At 57.8% G+C, this 18,732-nt stretch overlaps 3 protein-coding genes across 7 annotated transcripts; 2 read left to right on the top strand and 1 right to left on the bottom strand.

The window, feature by feature from the left end:
* Nucleotides 1-1,080: 1,080 nt before the first annotated feature.
* On the top strand, nucleotides 1,081-3,490 carry CDKN2D (cyclin dependent kinase inhibitor 2D). Of its 2 annotated transcripts, none has more exons than XM_011227645.2 (2): nucleotides 1,081-1,506; nucleotides 2,520-3,490. In XM_011227645.2, the coding sequence occupies exons 1-2, from the start codon at nucleotides 1,366-1,368 to the stop codon at nucleotides 2,904-2,906; spliced, it is 528 nt and encodes a 175-aa protein (XP_011225947.1). In that variant the 5' UTR covers nucleotides 1,081-1,365; the 3' UTR covers nucleotides 2,907-3,490. The 2 variants fall into 2 exon arrangements, with proteins under 2 accessions (XP_011225947.1, XP_002921415.1); XM_002921369.3 differs by having other exon boundaries at nucleotides 1,097-1,506; nucleotides 2,547-3,490.
* Nucleotides 3,491-3,824: 334 nt separating this feature from the next.
* Nucleotides 3,825-12,613, top strand: KRI1 (KRI1 homolog). Of its 2 annotated transcripts, none has more exons than XM_019801918.2 (19): nucleotides 3,825-4,080; nucleotides 4,193-4,266; nucleotides 5,052-5,157; nucleotides 5,488-5,605; nucleotides 5,864-5,918; nucleotides 5,998-6,044; nucleotides 6,557-6,653; nucleotides 6,731-6,808; nucleotides 7,068-7,201; nucleotides 7,502-7,628; nucleotides 7,737-7,832; nucleotides 7,921-8,091; nucleotides 9,154-9,229; nucleotides 9,323-9,411; nucleotides 9,497-9,623; nucleotides 9,709-9,839; nucleotides 10,788-10,852; nucleotides 10,967-11,065; nucleotides 11,685-12,613. In XM_019801918.2, the coding sequence occupies exons 1-19, from the start codon at nucleotides 3,987-3,989 to the stop codon at nucleotides 12,022-12,024; spliced, it is 2,124 nt and encodes a 707-aa protein (XP_019657477.1). In that variant the 5' UTR covers nucleotides 3,825-3,986; the 3' UTR covers nucleotides 12,025-12,613. The 2 variants fall into 2 exon arrangements, with proteins under 2 accessions (XP_019657477.1, XP_011225948.1); XM_011227646.3 differs by having other exon boundaries at nucleotides 3,826-4,080; nucleotides 5,995-6,044.
* ATG4D (autophagy related 4D cysteine peptidase) lies at nucleotides 12,252-18,726 on the bottom strand. Of its 3 annotated transcripts, none has more exons than XM_034657773.1 (10): nucleotides 18,475-18,726; nucleotides 17,824-17,949; nucleotides 17,574-17,747; nucleotides 17,045-17,321; nucleotides 16,906-16,970; nucleotides 14,732-14,862; nucleotides 13,732-13,810; nucleotides 13,576-13,652; nucleotides 13,374-13,493; nucleotides 12,252-12,822 (listed from the first exon to the last, which is right to left on the bottom strand). In XM_034657773.1, exons 1-10 carry the CDS (start codon nucleotides 18,704-18,706, stop codon nucleotides 12,640-12,642), a joined length of 1,464 nt encoding a protein of 487 aa, XP_034513664.1. In that variant the 5' UTR covers nucleotides 18,707-18,726; the 3' UTR covers nucleotides 12,252-12,639. The 3 variants fall into 3 exon arrangements, with proteins under 3 accessions (XP_034513664.1, XP_011225976.2, XP_034513665.1); XM_011227674.3 differs by having other exon boundaries at nucleotides 17,824-17,907; XM_034657774.1 differs by lacking the exon at nucleotides 13,374-13,493.
* Between the last annotated feature and the right edge of the window lie 6 nt (nucleotides 18,727-18,732).

The raw sequence follows: 18,732 nt of genomic DNA, 5'->3' as shown, positions 1-18,732 counted from the left end.
TTCCCCCCCCAAATATTCACAAGGCTCCTTCCCTCACCTTCAGGTCACAAACGTCACCTCCTGGGGTGGCCCTCCCTGACCTCTCTATTTCAACGGCCTTCCTTTCCCAAGAAACTATCACCTGCTTTATTACCTCCGTAGCGTTCACCACTCTGAAAAGATTTAATTACTGTCTTATCCCCACCAAAAGGGTGGGGATCCTGCAGCGGGAACCCCTGGCTGGCTCGCTTTCCAGTTGCACGCCTAGTACACAGAGGGTGCCCAGTCAATGTTTGAATACAGGCATCTGTAGCAGCCGCCTCCGACCTCGACTCTCGCCTCCCAGGCTCGTCCACGTGGCGGCTGCAGCTTGCAGCGTGAAGTTTTGTCCTCACCGTGGCATTTGCTGTACCAGGTTTGGTTCAATCTGAGCCAGAATGTGATTCCTTCTCACCCACCCTATTTCCCCGTTTTATTTTCTTGACGGTGCTTAACGCTATCTAAAATTATGTAGTTGCCTGAATGTGCGCTCCCCAGCGGCGGGACAGGTTCCAGCACACAGTGGGCGAGTGAATGAAATAAAGCGCTCTGCACATAGTAAGGGCTAATAAATGCTTATCGCGTGACTGAATGGTGAAACTCCGGCCTGGACTGCCCCAGCCCTGCCTCCCTTCCTCCCAGAGGTGCTGAGGTCCCGGAGCAGCCCGCGCTTCCATGTCCGTGACCTTTCTTCCGCGGGTCAGTTAAACCGGCTCGCTTTCCCGCCCGCCTGGCGAGTTTGAAAACCGAAAACCCCGCCATTGCCGGCGGTCCACCGGTCGCCGCGGCTCGGCCAATCAGGGGCGGCACCGCCCCTGCCGGAGCGTAAAACTCCCCCAGCGACGCGTGGCCATTGGCTGCGCTGGCCGCGTGGGCGGGGCGCCGCCGGGTCGCGCGCCGGGCAATGCGCCTGGGCTACAGTGTAGCGAGTTCATAAGAAAACAAATCCGCGGCGTTCGGGGCGGGGCCTCAAGCGCGCTGGTACCGCCCCCTGACGGCCAGCTTGGCAGCGGCGCCGACACCGCCTCAGAACAGACGTCTAGGAGGAGGGAGGGTGAGTTGGGGGGTGACCCGGCCCCCAAGGGGCGGGCGCCGGGCCCGGCCGGGCCGGGCGGGCGGCGGAGGGTTGGGCCGGGCTCCCAGCCCCTGGCGACCCACTGGCCGACAGGGGGAGGAGCCCGCTGGGAGGGCGGGGGTCGCGCCCGAGAACCGACCGCTGAGCCGGGCTGGGAGCCTCTCACAGGCCAGGTGCGCCGCGGAGGGGGTCTTCGGGCCGGCTTCGGTGGCTTTCCCCGCACTGACGGCGCCGGGGTGGGGCGGGGGGCTTTGCAGGCTGCCAGTGTCGACATGCTGCTGGAGGAGGTCCGCGCCGGCGACCGGCTAAGCGGGGCCGCGGCCCGAGGCGACGTGCAGGAGGTGCGCCGCCTTCTGCACCGCGAGCTGGTGCACCCTGACGCCCTGAACCGCTTCGGCAAGACGGCGCTGCAGGTGAGGCCCGGCCGGCGCGACGCGAGTGCGGGGCTGGGACCCCAGACCCTTTCCCTTACGTTTCCTGGTCGCGGTGGTGGCTGACTGGGGATCCCATCCTTTTTCTCTGGCCCGATGTTGCTTCCTGATGTCCCTTTTCGTGGGTGGGTGGTGGATGGGGTTAGATTGGGGGAGGGGAGGACTTTCCATCTTCTCTGGAGGATTTCTTATTCTCTGGGTGCAGAGGATTCAGCTTCCCTGGGGAGGTTCTTATTCCGTGGTGTGAGTTCAGCTTCTTTGGATCCTGGTTTCATAGGAATGGCTCTTGTTTCTTGGAGCTTCTGTGGGGGGATCCAATCACTGGAGGAAAGGATTCATGAGTCCAGGGAATCCCCATTTCTGGAGGGTTCTCTGAGAGGTATCCAGTTACTTGGGGGAGATCTCCATTCCTGGGTCTATTTGTTCCCCCAGATTCCTGGTTTATTAAGGGAAGTCCTAATGGGGGCACAGTTACACATTGCATGGGCGTCCTTATTCCCTGGGGGGCATTTCACAGGAGAACCCCATTTCTTAAGGCAGTCAAGTACCCTGGGGAGCATCCCCACTATATAGGAGGAGCTATTAATTGGAGAAGGGGTTTCAAATTTCCTGGGCATCTCTTTTCTCTTCAGTCGGCTGTCAAGTTCTTTCGGGACAGTTTTCATTCTATGAGCCCTATTTCCTGGGGGGGTTCCATATTTCCTAATGATTTCTCCTATGGGATGGGGTGTGTCTCTGCTTCCCTGGGGAGGGTCTTAGGTTCCTTGAAAGTCTCCATGCAGGCTATTCCCTAGACGATTGTCTTATCCTTAGGGGGTGACCAACTTTTGGGGGGTCCCTATTCCCAAGAGATGTCTTTCTCTGGGGTATCAAACAGCTGTCTGAGAGCTTGTGTTCCCTGGGGTTTCCCCATTCTTTAGAAGACCTCTCGTCTTCCCTATTTTTGAATGACTCCTCTCTTCAGTGACCCCCTTTTCCTGGAACCTCTCCTTCAGGACCCCTTACCTTCGGCCCCCACACAGGTCATGATGTTTGGCAGCCCCACCATTGCCTTGGAGCTCCTCAAACAAGGTGCCAGCCCCAATGTCCAGGACACCACCGGCACTACTCCAGCCCATGATGCAGCGCGCACTGGATTCCTGGACACCCTGAAGGTTTTGGTTGAGCACGGTGCTGATGTCAACGTGCCTGATGGCACTGGGGCGCTCCCTATCCATCTGGCAGTACGAGAGGGCCACACGGCTGTGGTCAGCTTCCTGGCTACCGAGTCTGATCTCCATCACAGGGACGCCAGGGGACTCACACCCCTGGAGTTGGCCCAGGGGATAGGGGCTCAGGATCTCATGGACATACTGCAGGGGCACGCGGTGGTACTGCTGTGACCTGGGGCCGCCCACTCCAGCAACAGGACCCAGCGGGGTTCTGTGTCAAAAGAGGAGAGAAGAAACACTTTCTCCCCTCACTTCTGCCTGCTGTCGTAAGGGGAGGGGCACCAGTTTGTGGCTTGTTGGTGTTCATTTGCCGGGTGTGTGTGTTTGAAGGACATTTCTCATTTGTTTTTCTTACCCCTTTTGATGTGTTGGGCAGAGAAGGGCTCCTGCAGACAACAGCCATCTAAACGGTTCAGTTTTCTCTGCGCCTCAGATTGCTGGGGCCGCAGACGCCCAAGGGCAGAGTGTTTAAAGCCCCAGCCCCAGAGTGAGGTCATCGCTTCCAGCGCTCCTGGAACCTGGCGACCTTGGCTGGCTGTACCCACTGCTTTCAGGCATGGGGAGGGGGAGGGGGGAGTGTTTCAAATCTATAAAAGGGTAGTATGAGTTCATATTTTGTTGGAAGCTTGGTTTCCAGTCTCTTGTACAGCGTTTAAAAAAAGAGATTCTATTTATTAAGCTTTGTGGGAAAAAAATTGTTGTGTGATAACTTAATGTTTTTACCCATTAAATTAAGACTTGTGAATGATCACAGAGCCGGTGGCTTCTGATTTTTGAGTCTGCTATGGAAAGCCGCGCGTCCAGTATGTTTGTGGGGCGTGGGGAGGTCGCGGCGGGGGGGGATCGCAGATCGTGGATGCTTTGGGGGAGGGGAGAGAGTGGTAATTCCCAGGGTGCCAGAGGTGAGTGAGCTGGGTGGGGCAGCGGTTTACGCTGTCGGAACGGAAGGGAGGCAGGAAACCGCGAGTGGAGAAAGGGCCCCCAGATGTCAGCTGGGTGCCGGGAGCCCCGGGAGGGGGGTGGGGGGGGAGGGAAGGAGTGGGCGGTGGCTGCAGTCTGACCGCAGAGGCGTGACTTGGGGGCAGGGATTGTGGTCGCACGGCGTAAGGGATCCCGGAAAGCCTGGGGACGGGATGAGGCGCGGCCTGCGAGGCTCCGCCTCCTCTGAGGTTGCCGGGGCCGGGGCCGAGAGTAGCTCCGCCTCTTTTGGGATACTCGCCACACGCGTGCGCAGTGGTCCGCAGAGCCGCCATGCCGGAACCGCGCGGGTCGTCGCCCCTTCGTGTAAACGCGGCGTTTGCTGCGCGGTACGGCCGCTACCGGGAGCGCGAGGAGCTGCAGCGGCGTGAGTGTGGGGCGCATGAGCGCGGAACGGCGGCGCGTGCTGGGCCGTCGGGAAGTGGGGGTTCATCTGGTCCACCACGCTGATCTGGGGGTCTCCCATCTGTGCTCCGCAGTTAAAGATCGCTACGGAGACCGGGACAGCGGCGGCGACTCCAGCACTGAGTCTGACTCTAGCGGCGAGCTCGTGGTGAGCTTTCTCACCCCGGTGCCGTACATTCGGGAAGCATCTAAGCCTCGCACCGCTTCCCAACCCCGATATACAGACGGCGGCTAGCCCCCAACCCCATTTCACCCTACGGGAGTTTTCATCCTCCTCTTCCTAATCCCATGAAGGACACACAGCGCCCTCTCCATCCCCAGGGGGTGACCAAGTGCCCGCCTACTTCCCGTCTCCCACCACCATCCATCTCCCCATCATGATGTGTGAGGTGCGACCGCGGTGTCCACTCTTTCATCCTCAAGAGCTTAACCACTTATCAGGGCGCGACTCAGTCCCTGAAGTGGAACATCCCTCTGCTACATGGGGCACTCACCTTCTTACATCAGCCCTGATCTTCTTGGAGGCCTCACTGTGCAGCCCAGCCCCTGCCTGCTGTCCCACATACGTCCTGTCTGCTCACCAGCCCCCATGTCAATCCTTTGTCCCCAGGAAGTCCCCTCGCCCATTACCTTCCTCTGTCTCAGCTCCTGTACCTCTGTGTGGCCCGCCCCAGTCCACCCCACGAGGGCCCCTTCTTCCTCCGCCACCTGTTTCACATCTTCCCACCGCCCCTCTTACCCACCCTCCGGCCCCCAACCTGCCTCGGTCCACCTGGATCCCTTCTCCTTCTTCCTAATGTACGCCCCTCCCTCCACCCTAATTTCCACATCCTCGCAGCCCACCTGCCCTTGTTACTTAGTGCCCCCCAGCCTCCACCAGGGCTCGCACCATATCCCTTCTGAAGTCAATCCCTCATCCTTCTCATGTCTTAGGAATTTGACCCCCAGCAAGAGCGTGACTTTTACAGGACTCTCTCCTTGTTGAAGAAGAAGGACCCCCGCATTTATGAGAAGGATGCCACCTTCTATCAGAAAACAGGTCTGGGGCTGCTCTTCCCTAAGGCCTGGGTTTCCTCATTGCCTTACTGGTTTTTGTGACTACTTAATGAACCCTTATACCATATGTGTTCTGTGTTCTATGTGGAAGGTGCTTAGCAGAGCATTTTAGGTTATTACTTGTTAGTAATGACTGTGTGCTTGGCACTGGGCAAAGCGTGAGTTACTGAGTGAGCACAGCCAGCTACCACCATGTACCACAAGCGTGATATTTGAAATCGTGGTCTGACCCTGGGCCCGCCCTGTGGGATTCTCTGCCTGGGGAAGGAAGGGGGTTGTGGGTGATGGCCAGTGTCTTCTGGTAACTTGACAGTATCGTCCTCGGAGAGCGAGGAAGCTGAGGCAGTGCCCGTGGCCAAAGAGAAACCAAAGAAGATGCGGCCTATGTACCTGAAGGACTATGAAAGGAAGGTTATCTTGGAGAAAGAAGGGTGAGGAGAGATCCTGCCTCCCCGCCCCATCCCTCCCCCAAGCCTTCCCAGGGCAGGTGGACGCATGGGGGTCTTAGAAGAGGTGGGAAGAAGCTGGTGGTGACTCGCCGGGATTGAGGGAGCCCTGGGGAACAGGAGTGTCCGTGATCCACCCGCACCTCACCGCCCCCTGACTGCTGCTCATAACAGCTCCCCGCCCTGCGGGGACAGGTGAGCCGTGGGGAGTCTGTTCTGAAGCCCCCATTCATCCTTGCACAGCAAATACGTCGATGAGGAAAATTCAGACGCAGAGACCCCTGATCAGAGATTCCAGGTAGGTGGGGTGGAGGCCCCGGTGGGGGCTGAGGGGCCTGGGGCTGGGCCCGAGGCCCACGTCACTCTCTCTGCAGCAGATCTCGTCGCAAAGTTACGTAGAAGAACAGAAGCGGCTCAAGGAAAGGTAAGCCTGCGCCGGCTGAATGGCCAGACGGATTGGTTTTGAGGCTCTGGGATTGGACAGGCCTGGGTTCAAGTCCACCTCTGTTACTTCGCGCTGTGTGCTCTTGGGCACGTCACTTAGTCTTTCTGTGCCTTAGTTTCCCCCTCTGTTAAACGGGGTTGATGATGCCCTCTATGTCACAGCACCGCTCTGAGCTTGTTGAGGCGAGCTCAGGACTTAAAACAGGGTTCATCTTGGGACGCCTGGGTGGCACAGCGGTTAAGCATCTGCCTTCGGCTCAGGGCGTGATCCCGGCGTTCTGGGATCGAGCCCCACATCAGGCTCCCCTGCTATGAGCCTGCTTCTTCCTCTCCCACTCCCCCTACTTTGTGTTCCCTCTCTCGCTGGCTGTCTCTATCTCTGTCAAATAAATAAATAAAATCTAAAAAACAAAACAAAAGCCAGGGTTCATCTTGGAACTGGGGGCAGAGACCAGGTTGCGTCTCCTGAGCCGTATTCTCTCCCACGGACAGCTTCCGGGCATTCGTGGAGGACAGCGACGATGAGGACAGTGCCGGGGAAGGTGGCTCTGGGTTGCTGCAGAAACGTGCTAAAACCAGGGAGGAGAAGGTGGGTGCTAGGGCTGGTTGGCTGGGGGTTGATGGCAGGAAGGGGTCCCCAGACCCTCAGTGCTGGCCCGCCCTCAGGCCCAGGAGGACGCGGACTATGTGGAGTGGCTGAAGGGGCAGAAGGAGATTCGCAACCCTGACACGCTGAGAGAACTGGTGAGTTCTTACGTCTGGTTCATCTCCAGGCTTTTTCTGGAAACCAGTCCTTGAGGGAGTAGCCATGAGCCCATAGTCTGAAGATGGGGTGTGCCCCTCTGTGGGCGCCGGTTTCTACTTTTGTAAGATGGAGGTTATCCCCCCTACTTTATAGGCTGGCTGCAAAGTTTCAGTTACTTAAGTCCACATGGAGCCCAAGCCGACCCTCCTTCCCTGCCCACAAGTCCCTGACCGGGGTCCTGTCCCCCCTCACCCCCAGACCCACCTCAAGGAATATTGGAATGACCCAGAGCTGGACGAAGGAGAGCGGTTCCTGCGGGATTATATCCTCAACAAACGCTATGAGGAGGAGGAAGGCGAGGAGGAGGAAGGCGAGGAAGAGGAGGAGGAAGGGTGAGCAAGCGTGTGCCCCAGGGGCCTGGAGGGAGTGCTAGCCAGAGGGCAAAGGGCACCAGGCGTTTACTTTTTCACACAGATGATAGCAGAGTTACTGTTCTGTGAGGAAGACCTGCGGCATGTGGGCTCTGCAGCTAGGTGGCCCTGTCACTGGACTTTGTGCCTCAATTTCCCTATCTGTAAAATGGAGGTGCCCCAAAGTAGGGTTCTTGTGAGGATTCAGTGCGTTAACACAGCTGGTACACAGGAGGGCAGGGCCTTGGCTGACCCCCAGCCCTGTCCCGTTTTGTCCCTCAGGGGCCCCAGCCTCCCGGTCCAGCTAGCTGTGGACGATTCCTCAGATGAGGGGGAGCTGTTTCTGAAGAAGCAGGAGGACTTTGAGCACAAGTACAACTTCCGCTTCGAGGAGCCGGACTCAGCCTTGGTGTGGGACCAGGGCTGGGGGTGGGGGGGGGACCCAGGCCTTGGAGCCCAGGCCGGGAGAGCCCAGAATCATCTCTGTGGCCCTTGTGGGCTCCCCTGCTGCCCATAGGTCAAGACCTACCCTCGAAGCATCGTGTCCTCTGTGCGCCGCAAGGATGAGCGCAGGAAGGAGAGAAGAGACGAGACTCGGGAGCGAAAGAAGAGGGTGAGTGTGGGGGTACCAGGCTGGGGAGGGCTGCCCACCCTGCAGGGAGAGCCCATGCCCTCTCTCTCCCCCGGCCTGCCACCCGCAGGAGAAGGCGAAGAAGCGGGAAGAGCTCAAGCAGCTGAAGAACCTGAAAAGGAAGGAGATTCTGGCAAAGCTGGAGAGGCTGCGGCAGGTCACAGGCAATGAGACACTGGGCTTTGAGGAGCGGGACCTCGAGGACGACTTCGACCCCAGCCGGCATGACCAGCTCATGCAGGTACGGCCCCTGCGCCCCACCCCAGCCAGCCGGTGCTGCTTGGGACAAGGCTCTGGAATCCGGGGCTATTTCCTAGCTGTGCGGCCTCAGAGAAGTGACTTGACGTCTCTGGGCGTGTGTCCCTGTCTGTAAAGTGGGTTCAGCCATTCTGTCTACCTCAGGGCTGTTGTAAGGATAGCCTGAGAGAAATACGCATAAAATTGGTAAGGCTCAAGGAACAGGGAGTAGCTATGTTTCCTTGAAACTTGTTGCCATTAATGTTTATTATTGGGTTTGAGGGGGCATAGCATCGGGCCATGGAAACAGGCAATAGGGCTGTATGGGGAAAGTGGGGACCCTGGGAACCCCAGAGAGACCCCTGACCAAGCCTGCCAGGTCAGGGGAGGAGACAGGTTGTGTAGGCTTCAGTTTCTCGGTAAAATGGAGGTAGTTTCTGTGTCTTGGGGTGCTTGCGAGAATGCAGTGAGACGCAGCCCAGCAGTGGGCATACAGTAGGTGCTTCATAAATGACATAGTTTGCAATATCTGCCTTTGCCAGACACGCCCTGGGTGCTGGGGTTCCGTCAAGGGCCCAACCGTTTCAGCCGTCTTGGAGCTCATGGAATGGCAAGAACCAGCCTGGTGGGCACAGGGCAGTCCCTGCCCTCCCAGAGCTCCCAGTCTAATGGCAGGCCCTTAACTGTCCAGTTACGGCCCCCAGCGGTCTGAGTGGTGATGGCGCCGTGCAGGGGGAGGTGGGGTCTTAGAGGAGTCCTCGATCGATTTTGTCGGGCGTGGTGGTGAGCAGGTCAGGGCGGGCAGCTGAGGCCTGAGCAGGAGTTGGGCAGCGAGGGGGGGAGGGAGTGTACCAGGCGGGGGGTCCCGCGGGGGCAGAGGCCTGTGGGGTGGGAAAGAACCACGGCTCTGTGGAACAGGATGGTAACCAGTGCAGCAGGTGGGTACTGGGGCGTGTACCCCAGTCAGCAGCTAGGTCTGGAGGGTGCTGGGAGCCATGTAAGGTGTAGGAGTAACACTGTCTGGGGGGAGTGGGCCTTGCTGACCCTCCTGGCCCTGACCCTGCAGAGATGTTTTGGGGACGAGTACTATGGCACCACAGAGGAGGAGAAGCCGCAGTTTGAAGAAGAAGAAGGGCTTGAAGGTGAGGTCACCGGGCCACCAGCCTGGGGGAGCTGCTGGGTCTGAAGGCCGAAGTTCTGCCCTGACCCCCTACCTCTGTGCCCTCTGGAAACAGATGACTGGAACTGGGACACATGGGCTGGGCCGGAGCAGGAGGGAGCTTGGAACCCGCAGGAGCTGCACTGCGAGGACCCCGACTTCAATGTAGGTGCCATAGGCGGAGGGGGGACCCCGGGGGGTAGGTGGGGCCCCCCTCCCGAGGGCTGGTCTGACCTTTGCGTCTCGGCAGATGGATGCTGACTACGACCCCAGCCAGCCGCGGAAAAAGCCGCGTGAGGCCCCCCTAACGGGCAAGAAGAAGCGCAAGTCACCCTTCGCTGCAGCCGTGGGGCAGGAAAAGCCCGTGTTCGACCCTGGTGAGGCCCGGGCTGGTGGCGGGGGGCGGGCAGGGGCTCTGGCGGGCCTGGCACACCCTGGCAGCCTGGCTCCTGCCCTGCACAGGAGACAAGACGTTCGAAGAGTACCTGGATGAGTATTACCGGCTGGACTACGAGGACATCATTGACGACCTGCCCTGTCGCTTTAAGTACCGCACTGTGGTTCCCTGCGACTTCGGGCTGAGCACTGAGGAGGTGGGGCTCCAGAATGGTGCCCAGCCTGGGGGGCGGGGGGTGCCCCATGGGCAAGAGGGAGTGTGCAGCCAGCAGATGCTGCGACCCCCATTTGTTCATCTGGAAAACAACCGTACTGCTAACGTTCCCTGCCTCAGACGGCCTCAGAGGCTGGGGCTTCAAACAGCGCTTTGCCCGTAGAACACGCCGTATGTACTACTTTTAAATCTATTACCGAATATCCGCAGTTGGGTGGCCGTTAAGACTGGGTGGGCTCTGGAAACAGATGGCCCAGATTCAAATCTTGCTGTGGCCACTCCTCAACTGTGATCTAGCATGCTGTGCCTCCGTTTCCCCGTCTATAAAATGGGCCTAGTAACAGCCCCCACGTTGTGGCTGTGGAGCTGAGGTGAGCGGGTGTGCTCTTGCAGCGGCACTCGCCCCTTAGCTGTGGTGGCTGCTGTGGCCAGCAAAGCCGACGTTAATGGAGCTTACACCTTCTGCGTTCAGTCTTCCCAGCAACCTTTCAGTAGTTTCTAAGGGGCTTGCCCACCTGCTAGATGAGGAAACTGAGGCCTGCAGTTTGGATCCTCGGCCTCATCTGTAATTGGCACACCTGGCCATGGGCACACAGCCCCTTGCCTGTCCTGAGGCTACTGGGACTGTGGTGTCCGAGTGAGGCTCTAGGACCCCTGGGCCCAAACTGGAATCTGAAATCAGCCACTTCCCGATCATGTGACCTAGGGCAAGGATTGCCTTGCCAAGCCTCAGTGTCCCCATCTGATGCCCACTGCCAAAAACATCCAGTGGCCCCACAGAAATCAGTCCTCTCCTGCTATGGTGACATCCCTGCTGAGTGGCAGTAGCATGACCCGCCTTTGACCAATGAGGCGGCTAAAGCTGAGAGAGCCAGGCCCCCGCACCCCTGACCCTGGGCTCACATGGCAGGACGCCCCCCTTCCCGTGCAGATCCTGGCTGCCGATGACAAAGAGCTGAACCGGTGGTGCTCCCTGAAGAAAACCTGCATGTACAGGTGACTGGGCAGGGCCAGGTGTGCTGGGGGTGGGGGGTGGGGGGAGCGGGCCAGCCGCAGCGTGGACACCTCCCAAGGCGCCCGGCACTAGGCGTGTCTGCCGGGCCCCTGCAGGTCAGAGCAGGAGGAGCTGCAGGACAAGAGGGCGTACAGCCAGAAGGCCCAGAACTCCTGGAAAAAGAGGCAGATCTTCAAGTCACTTTGCCCAGACGAGTGAGTGTCACTGGCTGGAGGAGGGTGGGCTTGAGGCACGTTCTGCCAGCCATTTGTTGCATGGCCCCAGGGAATAGGGCTTCTTTCTCAATCCCTGGGTTCAAGTTCTGGCTGGGCCACAGCTGTGTGGCCTTGGGCAAGGCCCTTGCCCTTTCTGGGCCTGTTTCCTCATTTTTTAAATGGGGGTAGGGGGTTAAGATGGCTGGTTCTTGCTGGGTTTTTGAGGATTAAGTGAATTAACTCATGTAAAGTGCCTAAAACATAGGAAATACCATATAGGTATTAGTATTATTATTATGCTCATTATTTCCTGATCTACAAAGCAGGGGTGATAGAACCTCACAGGGCTGATTGAAAGCTGCAATAAGTCAATTTCCATGAACAGCTTATATAGGCCCAGGCTCGAAATGCCAGTGATTAGCAATACAGTCAAATCTCAGGTTCAGTAGAAAAGGCCCAGTTTTGGTGTCAGACTTGGGTTTGAACCCCAGGCAGGCCCCCAGTTTGTTGCCTTGCCTCTCTGAGCCTCTCCTTTCCTCCTCTGTAAACTGCGGGGTGTGTGCTCAGGAACAGGACTAATTGTGATCAGCTTGGGCTGAGCCCCCGCTTTTCTCCTCAGGACGGAGACACTTAAGGAAGCCACAGGGAAGCCACAGAGAGACAAAGATGGTCCGCAGGGGCAGCTGCTGGTACCCGATGGGGCCGGCGGGAAGCAGCCCCAGCCTGGGAGCCCCCCAGCACAGGAAGAAGCAGGCCCCATGTCACACACCCAGAAGCCGGTCCCCCAGAGGCAGAGGAGGGGCAAGAAGGCGCGTCTCCTGGGCCCCACCGTGACACTCGGTGGGCATGAGTTTAGCCGCCAGAGACTGCAGGCCTTTGGCCTCAACCCCAAACGGCTGCACTTCCGCCAGCTGGGCCGGCAGCGGAGGAAGCCCCAGGGTCCCAAGAGCGGCCCCTAAGCTCCAGGGAGCAGGCAGGGGCCCCTGGGCTTCCTCCCCTCCAGTTGAGCTCCTGGATGCATCTCCCTCCTGGACCGTGTGGACCGTGTGTTTGCCTGTGGGCAAAGAAGTCATCCGTCTCACAGATGTGGAAGCTGAGGCCTACCTAACAGGCTTCCCCTGCCATCTCACCTGGAGACACTCCTTGGACCCCATCCCTCAAATGCTGGGCCAGCCATTCGCCACAGTCAAGTTAAACGGCTTTATTAGCCCCCAGTGGCCACAGTTCTCCCCACCACCCCTAGACCTCGGCAGGATCGGGGCTTTGGGACCAGTGAGGGGCACGGGTCGTCCAGTGCAAACTACAGTACTTGAGTCAGGCCCTGAGTGGGTGTCCGGGAGCCCGCCCTCCCTCCCTGCCCTGTGCGGAGGGCCCAGCTGGCTGGAGGCAGGTAGTACTGGCTCTGCCCCTGACTGGATGGCCCCCAGTTCGAGGTTTCCTGGACTGGTCTCAGCTGCACTTGTCAAAGGGGTGAGAAGGGGAAGACTCATCACCTCCAGATTTCAAGCTCCCACACCCAGCATGACATAAATAAAAAAATAAATAGTGCGCATCTTCTCCCCCAACCCCACCCGTTATAAAAACACAAAGTCCTCAGAGCTTGGGCGTTTGGCTTTGAGGAGCCGGCCCGTGCGAGGGAGCCGCAGTGTTGGCTGGGAGAGCTGGGAGCAGAGGTCGTCCAGACTGTGGTCCTGAGCATGGCCCTCGGCCAGGGTGAACATGGGGTAGCGCTCAGTGGCCGAGGAGGAGCTGAGGACCTGGCGGGAGGAGGGAGAGAGTGGCTTAGCTCCAAAGCATATTTATTGTCCTACAGGTGTAATTATCCTAATAGGTATATTTACCAGGTACTTCCTGAACTCAACTTTCATCCCTCCAGGGCAATGGCCCAGGCCAGCCAATCAGCACCTCCCATTCCTGGGCCCAGTGATGGACACGTGACCCAGTGTGACCAATGAATGGCAACCCTAGGATTTTTTGCTTTATTTGCTGGGAAAGTAGGGCTCCCTTTCCACTGAACAGGGAAGTGGGTACCCCTTCCCACTATAAGGGTGAAGCCTGATGGGACAGTAGCGGCGTGAGATGGAGACAGGTTCCACCATTGAGCTCACAGATGCAGCTGTCCTTTAAGCAATGATGTCCCTAACTTTTCCTTTCCTACCTGCCTTTTGGTTCAATCATACCTGGGCTTTTGTAGCTTGTGGGCAGGATAATCTTGATTCCCCAGGGTCTGCTGGACTCGAGGTTTCTCTGTTCCCCTTCTACCCCCTCACTGCCCCTTGCCCTCCACCCTCCACCACTCTTGGCTCACCCTGGTCAGCTCTGAGCAGAGTGTCTCAAACTCCTTCTGGTCTCCAGCATAGAACCCCACCGTACAGCTTGGGTCCATCTTAGCAAAGGCCATCTTTCGGGGTGAGGTGCAATGGAAGGACTGGGGAATACGAATGAGGGAAGCTCAGGGCCCCAGCTGCCTCCACCTTCCAGCCCCACCCCAGGGGTCCCATCCGGCTCACCTCCAGGGGGAAGTCAGCCTGACTGACATCCACAGTGGGCTGGCAGTAGTGGGGGTCCAGGTACAGCAGGAAGTCATCTGCAGGGGTGGAGGCGTGAGGGGGGCTGAGGAATGGTAGGGTGGGGGGAGCGGGATGGAGTGGGATGGGTGGGCCTACCCTGGTAGCCGATGAAGTACAGTGAATGCCGTGGCTTGCCCCCCATGATGCCCAGGCACAGCTCTGAACGCAGGAGCTCCTGCAGGGAGAAAAGTGGGTGGGGAGCGTATTACAGGCAGGTGCTGTCAGTCCCTTGAGAAGCACTTAGCAAACCCCCAATGTGTGTAAACCCAGCCTTTCTCATGGAGCTGACATTCCAATGTAGGAGATGAACAGGGAACAAGACGAGTGAAGTTCTGCCACGTGTTAGTAGGCAGTAACACTGGGAGAAGAATAAAGAAGGGAAAAGGGCTTTGCAATTTTAAGTGGGGGAGTCAGGCCTCACTGAGAGGTGACATTTCAGCGAAGACCTGGAAGAGGTCAGAGAGGGAGTCAGAAGTGCATCTTTGGGGAAAGAGCACTCCAAGCAGCTGCAAGGGTGAGTACAAAGGCCCTGAGGCCGGTGTGTTCTGAGAACAGTGAGGAGGTTCATGTGGCCGGGGCAGAGAAGTGGGAGGGAGAGTGGGGCAGATGGGGTCAAGGCACAGGGAGGGGCATGGTACAAAGCCTTGCAGGCTGTAGGGAGAACTTTGGCCTTTATTCTGAGTGAAAACACCCCAGGGTTTTTTCCAGCCTTGCCATTCCTTTTGCGTGGAGCACTCTGGCCCATCCGTCCTGGCTGGAGAGGGGCTTTCCTAGGCTGCAGCCACCCTCTCCCCCTCCCCCTGCCCTTCAAAGTGTTAGTTTTCGTTCCCCTAGAATCGAAGGTGTAATGCCGCAGCTGTCAGTTTGGTTCCGGATCCACTGTCTGTCCTTCCCCCAGCAGGATGTCCGCTCCCAGAGAGCACGAACATTTACGTCTGTGCCTTTGAAACCCAGCAGCTGGGACAGTGCTTGGCACATACGAGGTGCTCCCTCACTACTGAATAACGGGCAGATGAAGGAAGCAGAAACACCTGACCCAAGCCAAGCCGCCTGCTCAGTCCCCCGGGGAGGCTTGGTGGCGCCTGGCCGAACCTACCTTCACACAGGGCACGTACACAGGGTTGAGAGTCTCGCCGCCCAGCCGCACTGGCACCAAGATGACCACGGACTTCCACTCAGCCGTGGGGTCCGGCCTGGCCACCAGCCGTGCCACATCTGCCTTGTACACTGCAAGGACAACACAGCAGGTCACATTCTTACTCACCCTTCCAGCCTCGGACTGTGGCCCTCCACGTGCCTTTGCAACCTCATAGGGCCCCACTCCTGTCATCAGCGGAAAAGGTGGTCTTTCTGGTGCCCCACTCACCCCAAACTCTCCCCCCAATGATTCCAGGGCCTCCAGGCAGGTGTAGACATCCCCACTTTACAGAGAGGGTGACTGAGGCCTTGAGATTTAGATGGAGAACATAAAACCAGGAGGAGGCAGAGAGCCTTCCCCGTAGCCCAGAGCACCTCCCCAGTTCCAGGCCTGATTAGTCTTTACTTTACTTACTCAGCGCATGAGTTTGCCAATATGGAAACGGGAGCGCCAAGCAGTTTACCCCTTAGCTGAATGTCCCTGCGTGTCCCTCCTCCTCAAATCCAATCTGCGGGTCTCCATTCCCCCACCTCCTCCCTTACTGCTAGGTAAGCCCCTTCCTGGCTCCCAGAAAAGTATATTCAACCCTTCTGGAAACACAGCTGCTATGGTCTGAATTCATGTGTCTCCCCAACATTCAGATGCTGAAATTCTAATCCCCAAAGTGATGGTATTAAGAGGTGGGGCCTTTGGGAGGGGACTAGGTCATGAAGGTGGAATCCTCATGAGTGGGATTAGGACCTATATAAAAATTACTACCAGACAGCTCGCCTGCCCCTTCCACCATGTGAGAACACGACAAACTGAACCAGGAAGTGGGTCCCCACCAGACACCGAATCTGCTGGTGCCCTGACCTTGGACTTCCCAGCCCCTAGAACTATGAGAAACAAGTTCCTGTTATTTATAAGCCATCCCGTCTGTGGAGTTTTTGGTACAGGAGCCCCAATGGACTAAGATAGTGGCCACCTGCAAAAATCAAATATTGTCTCAAACAACTACAATTTTATATAAAAATGTATAGGTTTTGTAGATTCTCTGACACCAAACCACTGAGGCTCCTATGAACGAACCCTCTAAACTGATTTGGAGGGGGAGCGCCTGGGTGGCTTGGTCGGTTAAAAGTCTGCCTTCAGACTGGGTGGCACAGTCGTTAAGTGTCTGCCTTCGGCTCAGGGCGTGATCCCAGCGTTCTGGGATCGAGCCCCACATCAGGCTCCTCTGCTAGGAGCCTGCCTCTTCCTCTTCCACTCCCCCTGCTTGGGTTCCCTCTCTCGCTGGCTGTCTCTATCTCTGTCAAATAAATAAATAACATCTTGAAGAAAAAAAAAAAAAGTCTGCCTTCAGCTCAGGTCCTGACCCCAGGATCCTGGGATTGAGCCCCATGTTAGGCACTCTGCTCAGCACGAAGCCTGCTTCCCCCTCTCCCTCTGCCTGCTGCTCCCCCTGCCTGTGCTCTCTCTTTCTCTAGATCAAATAAACAAAATCTCAAGAAAAAAAAAAAAAAAAGGAGGGGCACCTAGGTGGCTCAGTTGGTTAAGTGTCTGCCTTGGGCTCAGGTCATGATCTCAGGGTTCTGGGATCGAGTCCTGCATCGGGCTCCCTGCTCAGTGGGGAGCCTGCTTCTCCCTCTGCCTCTGCCTGCTGCTCCACCTGCTTGTGTGAGCTCTCTCTCTCTGTGTCAAATAAATAAATAAAATATTAAAAAAAAGAAAGAAAGAAACTGAATTGGAGGATAGCGGGGCACAATAATAATAATAGCTAATATTTAGTGAACACTCACTGTGACAAGCACTGCTCTAAGGGTGTAACTTGTATTGTTGACTCAATCCTTATGACAATCCTGTGAGGCAGAGAGCAGACTTTTGTACATGTCAGCATCGTTTACAGAGTAAGAGTAAATTAGACCTGAGAGAGGGAAGTCCATACGTCCTCTATTCTATCATTTGTAGAGAAGCCCCTAAAGTTTCCTCTACTGGCTCCAGAGGCCACTGTGTGGGCCTCGAATCCTTTCCAAGGCTTCCTCTGCCCCAGAACTCGTTTCAGTCTCCGAGGAAGGCGGGTCCTCAGAAGCAGCTGAGGGAGCGACTGGCTCAGGGAGACAACTCTGGGACCTTGGTTTCCAGCCTCTTACCTGTGCAGTCCTGAGACACATACACCACCAGGTGGGTGACCTCTGAGCAGCTCTCCACAGCTTTCCTGGGGGGTGACAGGGAAGGCCTGAGCACCTGGGGGAACCCAGTGGCTCCCGTGTCCCCTGCAGCAGCCCTCACCTGAGTATGTGTGCCACCAGAGAAGGCCCATACCAGTCCCCCGCCTTCTTGCCTGAGCTCTGCCCAAGCTCCACCAGCCGGTGTAGGCCAAAGGGGGCCTGGGGGTGGTCAGCGAACCAGGACACTATCTGCCGGTGCCGACGTTCCTGCTCCAGCTCAGGGGTGCCCTGGGCCCAGCGCGGGGGCATCCAGCGTGCAGGCCCACGGTATCGGTTGGGAGAGGCCAACCCTGATGGCTCAGAGGGGCTCGGGGCTGAGCCCTCGGCCCATGTCCAGTCTGGTGGGGATGGAGTACAGAGTCAAAGGGTGCCGGTGGGCCAAGGGGGCACAGTTCCCATGTGCTCATGCTTCCTGTACAATTCTAATGCTCCTGTGACCCCAGGTTTACCAACAATTTTCACATTCCTGCAACTTATTTTATCAACTCTCACTCCCCCCAAAAATGTACTTTGCACACAATCTCACATACCTTTAAGCTTAGTTTACAAACAATTCTGACCCTGCAGCCCTGTGCTTGGCAGCTGCTCACCTCTGGGCAGGAAATGCAGCAGCAGGCCCTGGGCCAGCATCATCTGCCCACTGCGCAGCATACATCCCCAGCCACAGTCCGAGGTCAGACAGCCTCCTGCGAGGGGCGGGAAGTCCCGGCGGTATGTGAGCCACAAGCGGGACACGAAGTCACGCTGGAAACGCTGGATGTCACCTACAAAATCAGGCTTGTCAGCTGCCACCAGGAACACCAGGCCACCCTCAACCCTGGCCTGAGGCCATCAGCTCACCTTCGCCCTCGAAGCGGTAGCGGCGGCCACAGAGGTGGACGCTGGATATCTTGCTAAAGCTGGTCCGGCTTTTGACTGCCCAACCTGGGGAGACGTGGGGCAGCACCCAGCCAGATGAAGCACTTGCTTGACAGATAGGTAACATAACAGTTATGACAGCAGCAGCGCTTCCACCCCCTCCCCCGGCCCCCATCCCCACTCTGTGAAACAGAGACCATCCCTCCCAGGTTCTATCTCAGGGCTGGCACTGGGCAATCCATGCCACATTCCTCTCAGAGGCAGGGACCCTAGTAACAGCCACGTGAGTGTTTGCCATCACTTCAGGATGAATAAAGCAGTTCTGATTATTGTATCCGTTTTACAGAAGGGAAAAACGAAGGCACAGAAAAGCAAAAAACCTTGCCCAAGGTCACACGGAAATGGCCGAGACTTGAAAACACATTTCTTTTTGGACCTGCTGCAGGTCCGCCCAGGGCAGGGCAGGGCGGGGGACCCACAGGTGACTCACAAGAGGAGAGTAAATGGTGGAATACTTGGCAGGGCCGGGTTCTGGCTCCCCTCGACTCCCACCAGCCTCTGAACCCCTGCCCGGCCGAACCCTCGACTAGCTCCTATCTCAGAACACAAGCCCCGGGCCCGCCCCCTCCTCACCGTACTTGACGTTGTTCCAGGCCGTCAGGAACTTCGCCTTAAACTTGTCCACTTCGTCCGGCTCCCCAGGGGCGGCCGCGGGCGAGCCAAGAGCGGGGCCGCTGGCTCCAGAGGGCCTCAGGCCGTTGGGGTCCGGGACTCGGGGGCCCCGCGGCCTGCGGCCCTCGGGGCGGCGCGCGTCCTCTGGGCTCCCGCTCCGGTACTGCGCGGCGGCCGGCGACACGGAGTTCATGGGCGCGCCGGGGGGTGGGGGGGGCG

This window comes from Ailuropoda melanoleuca, chromosome 4, assembly GCF_002007445.2.
Source record: "Ailuropoda melanoleuca isolate Jingjing chromosome 4, ASM200744v2, whole genome shotgun sequence".
NCBI lineage: Eukaryota > Metazoa > Chordata > Mammalia > Carnivora > Ursidae > Ailuropoda > Ailuropoda melanoleuca.
This window is presented reverse-complemented; position numbering and strand designations above follow the sequence as displayed.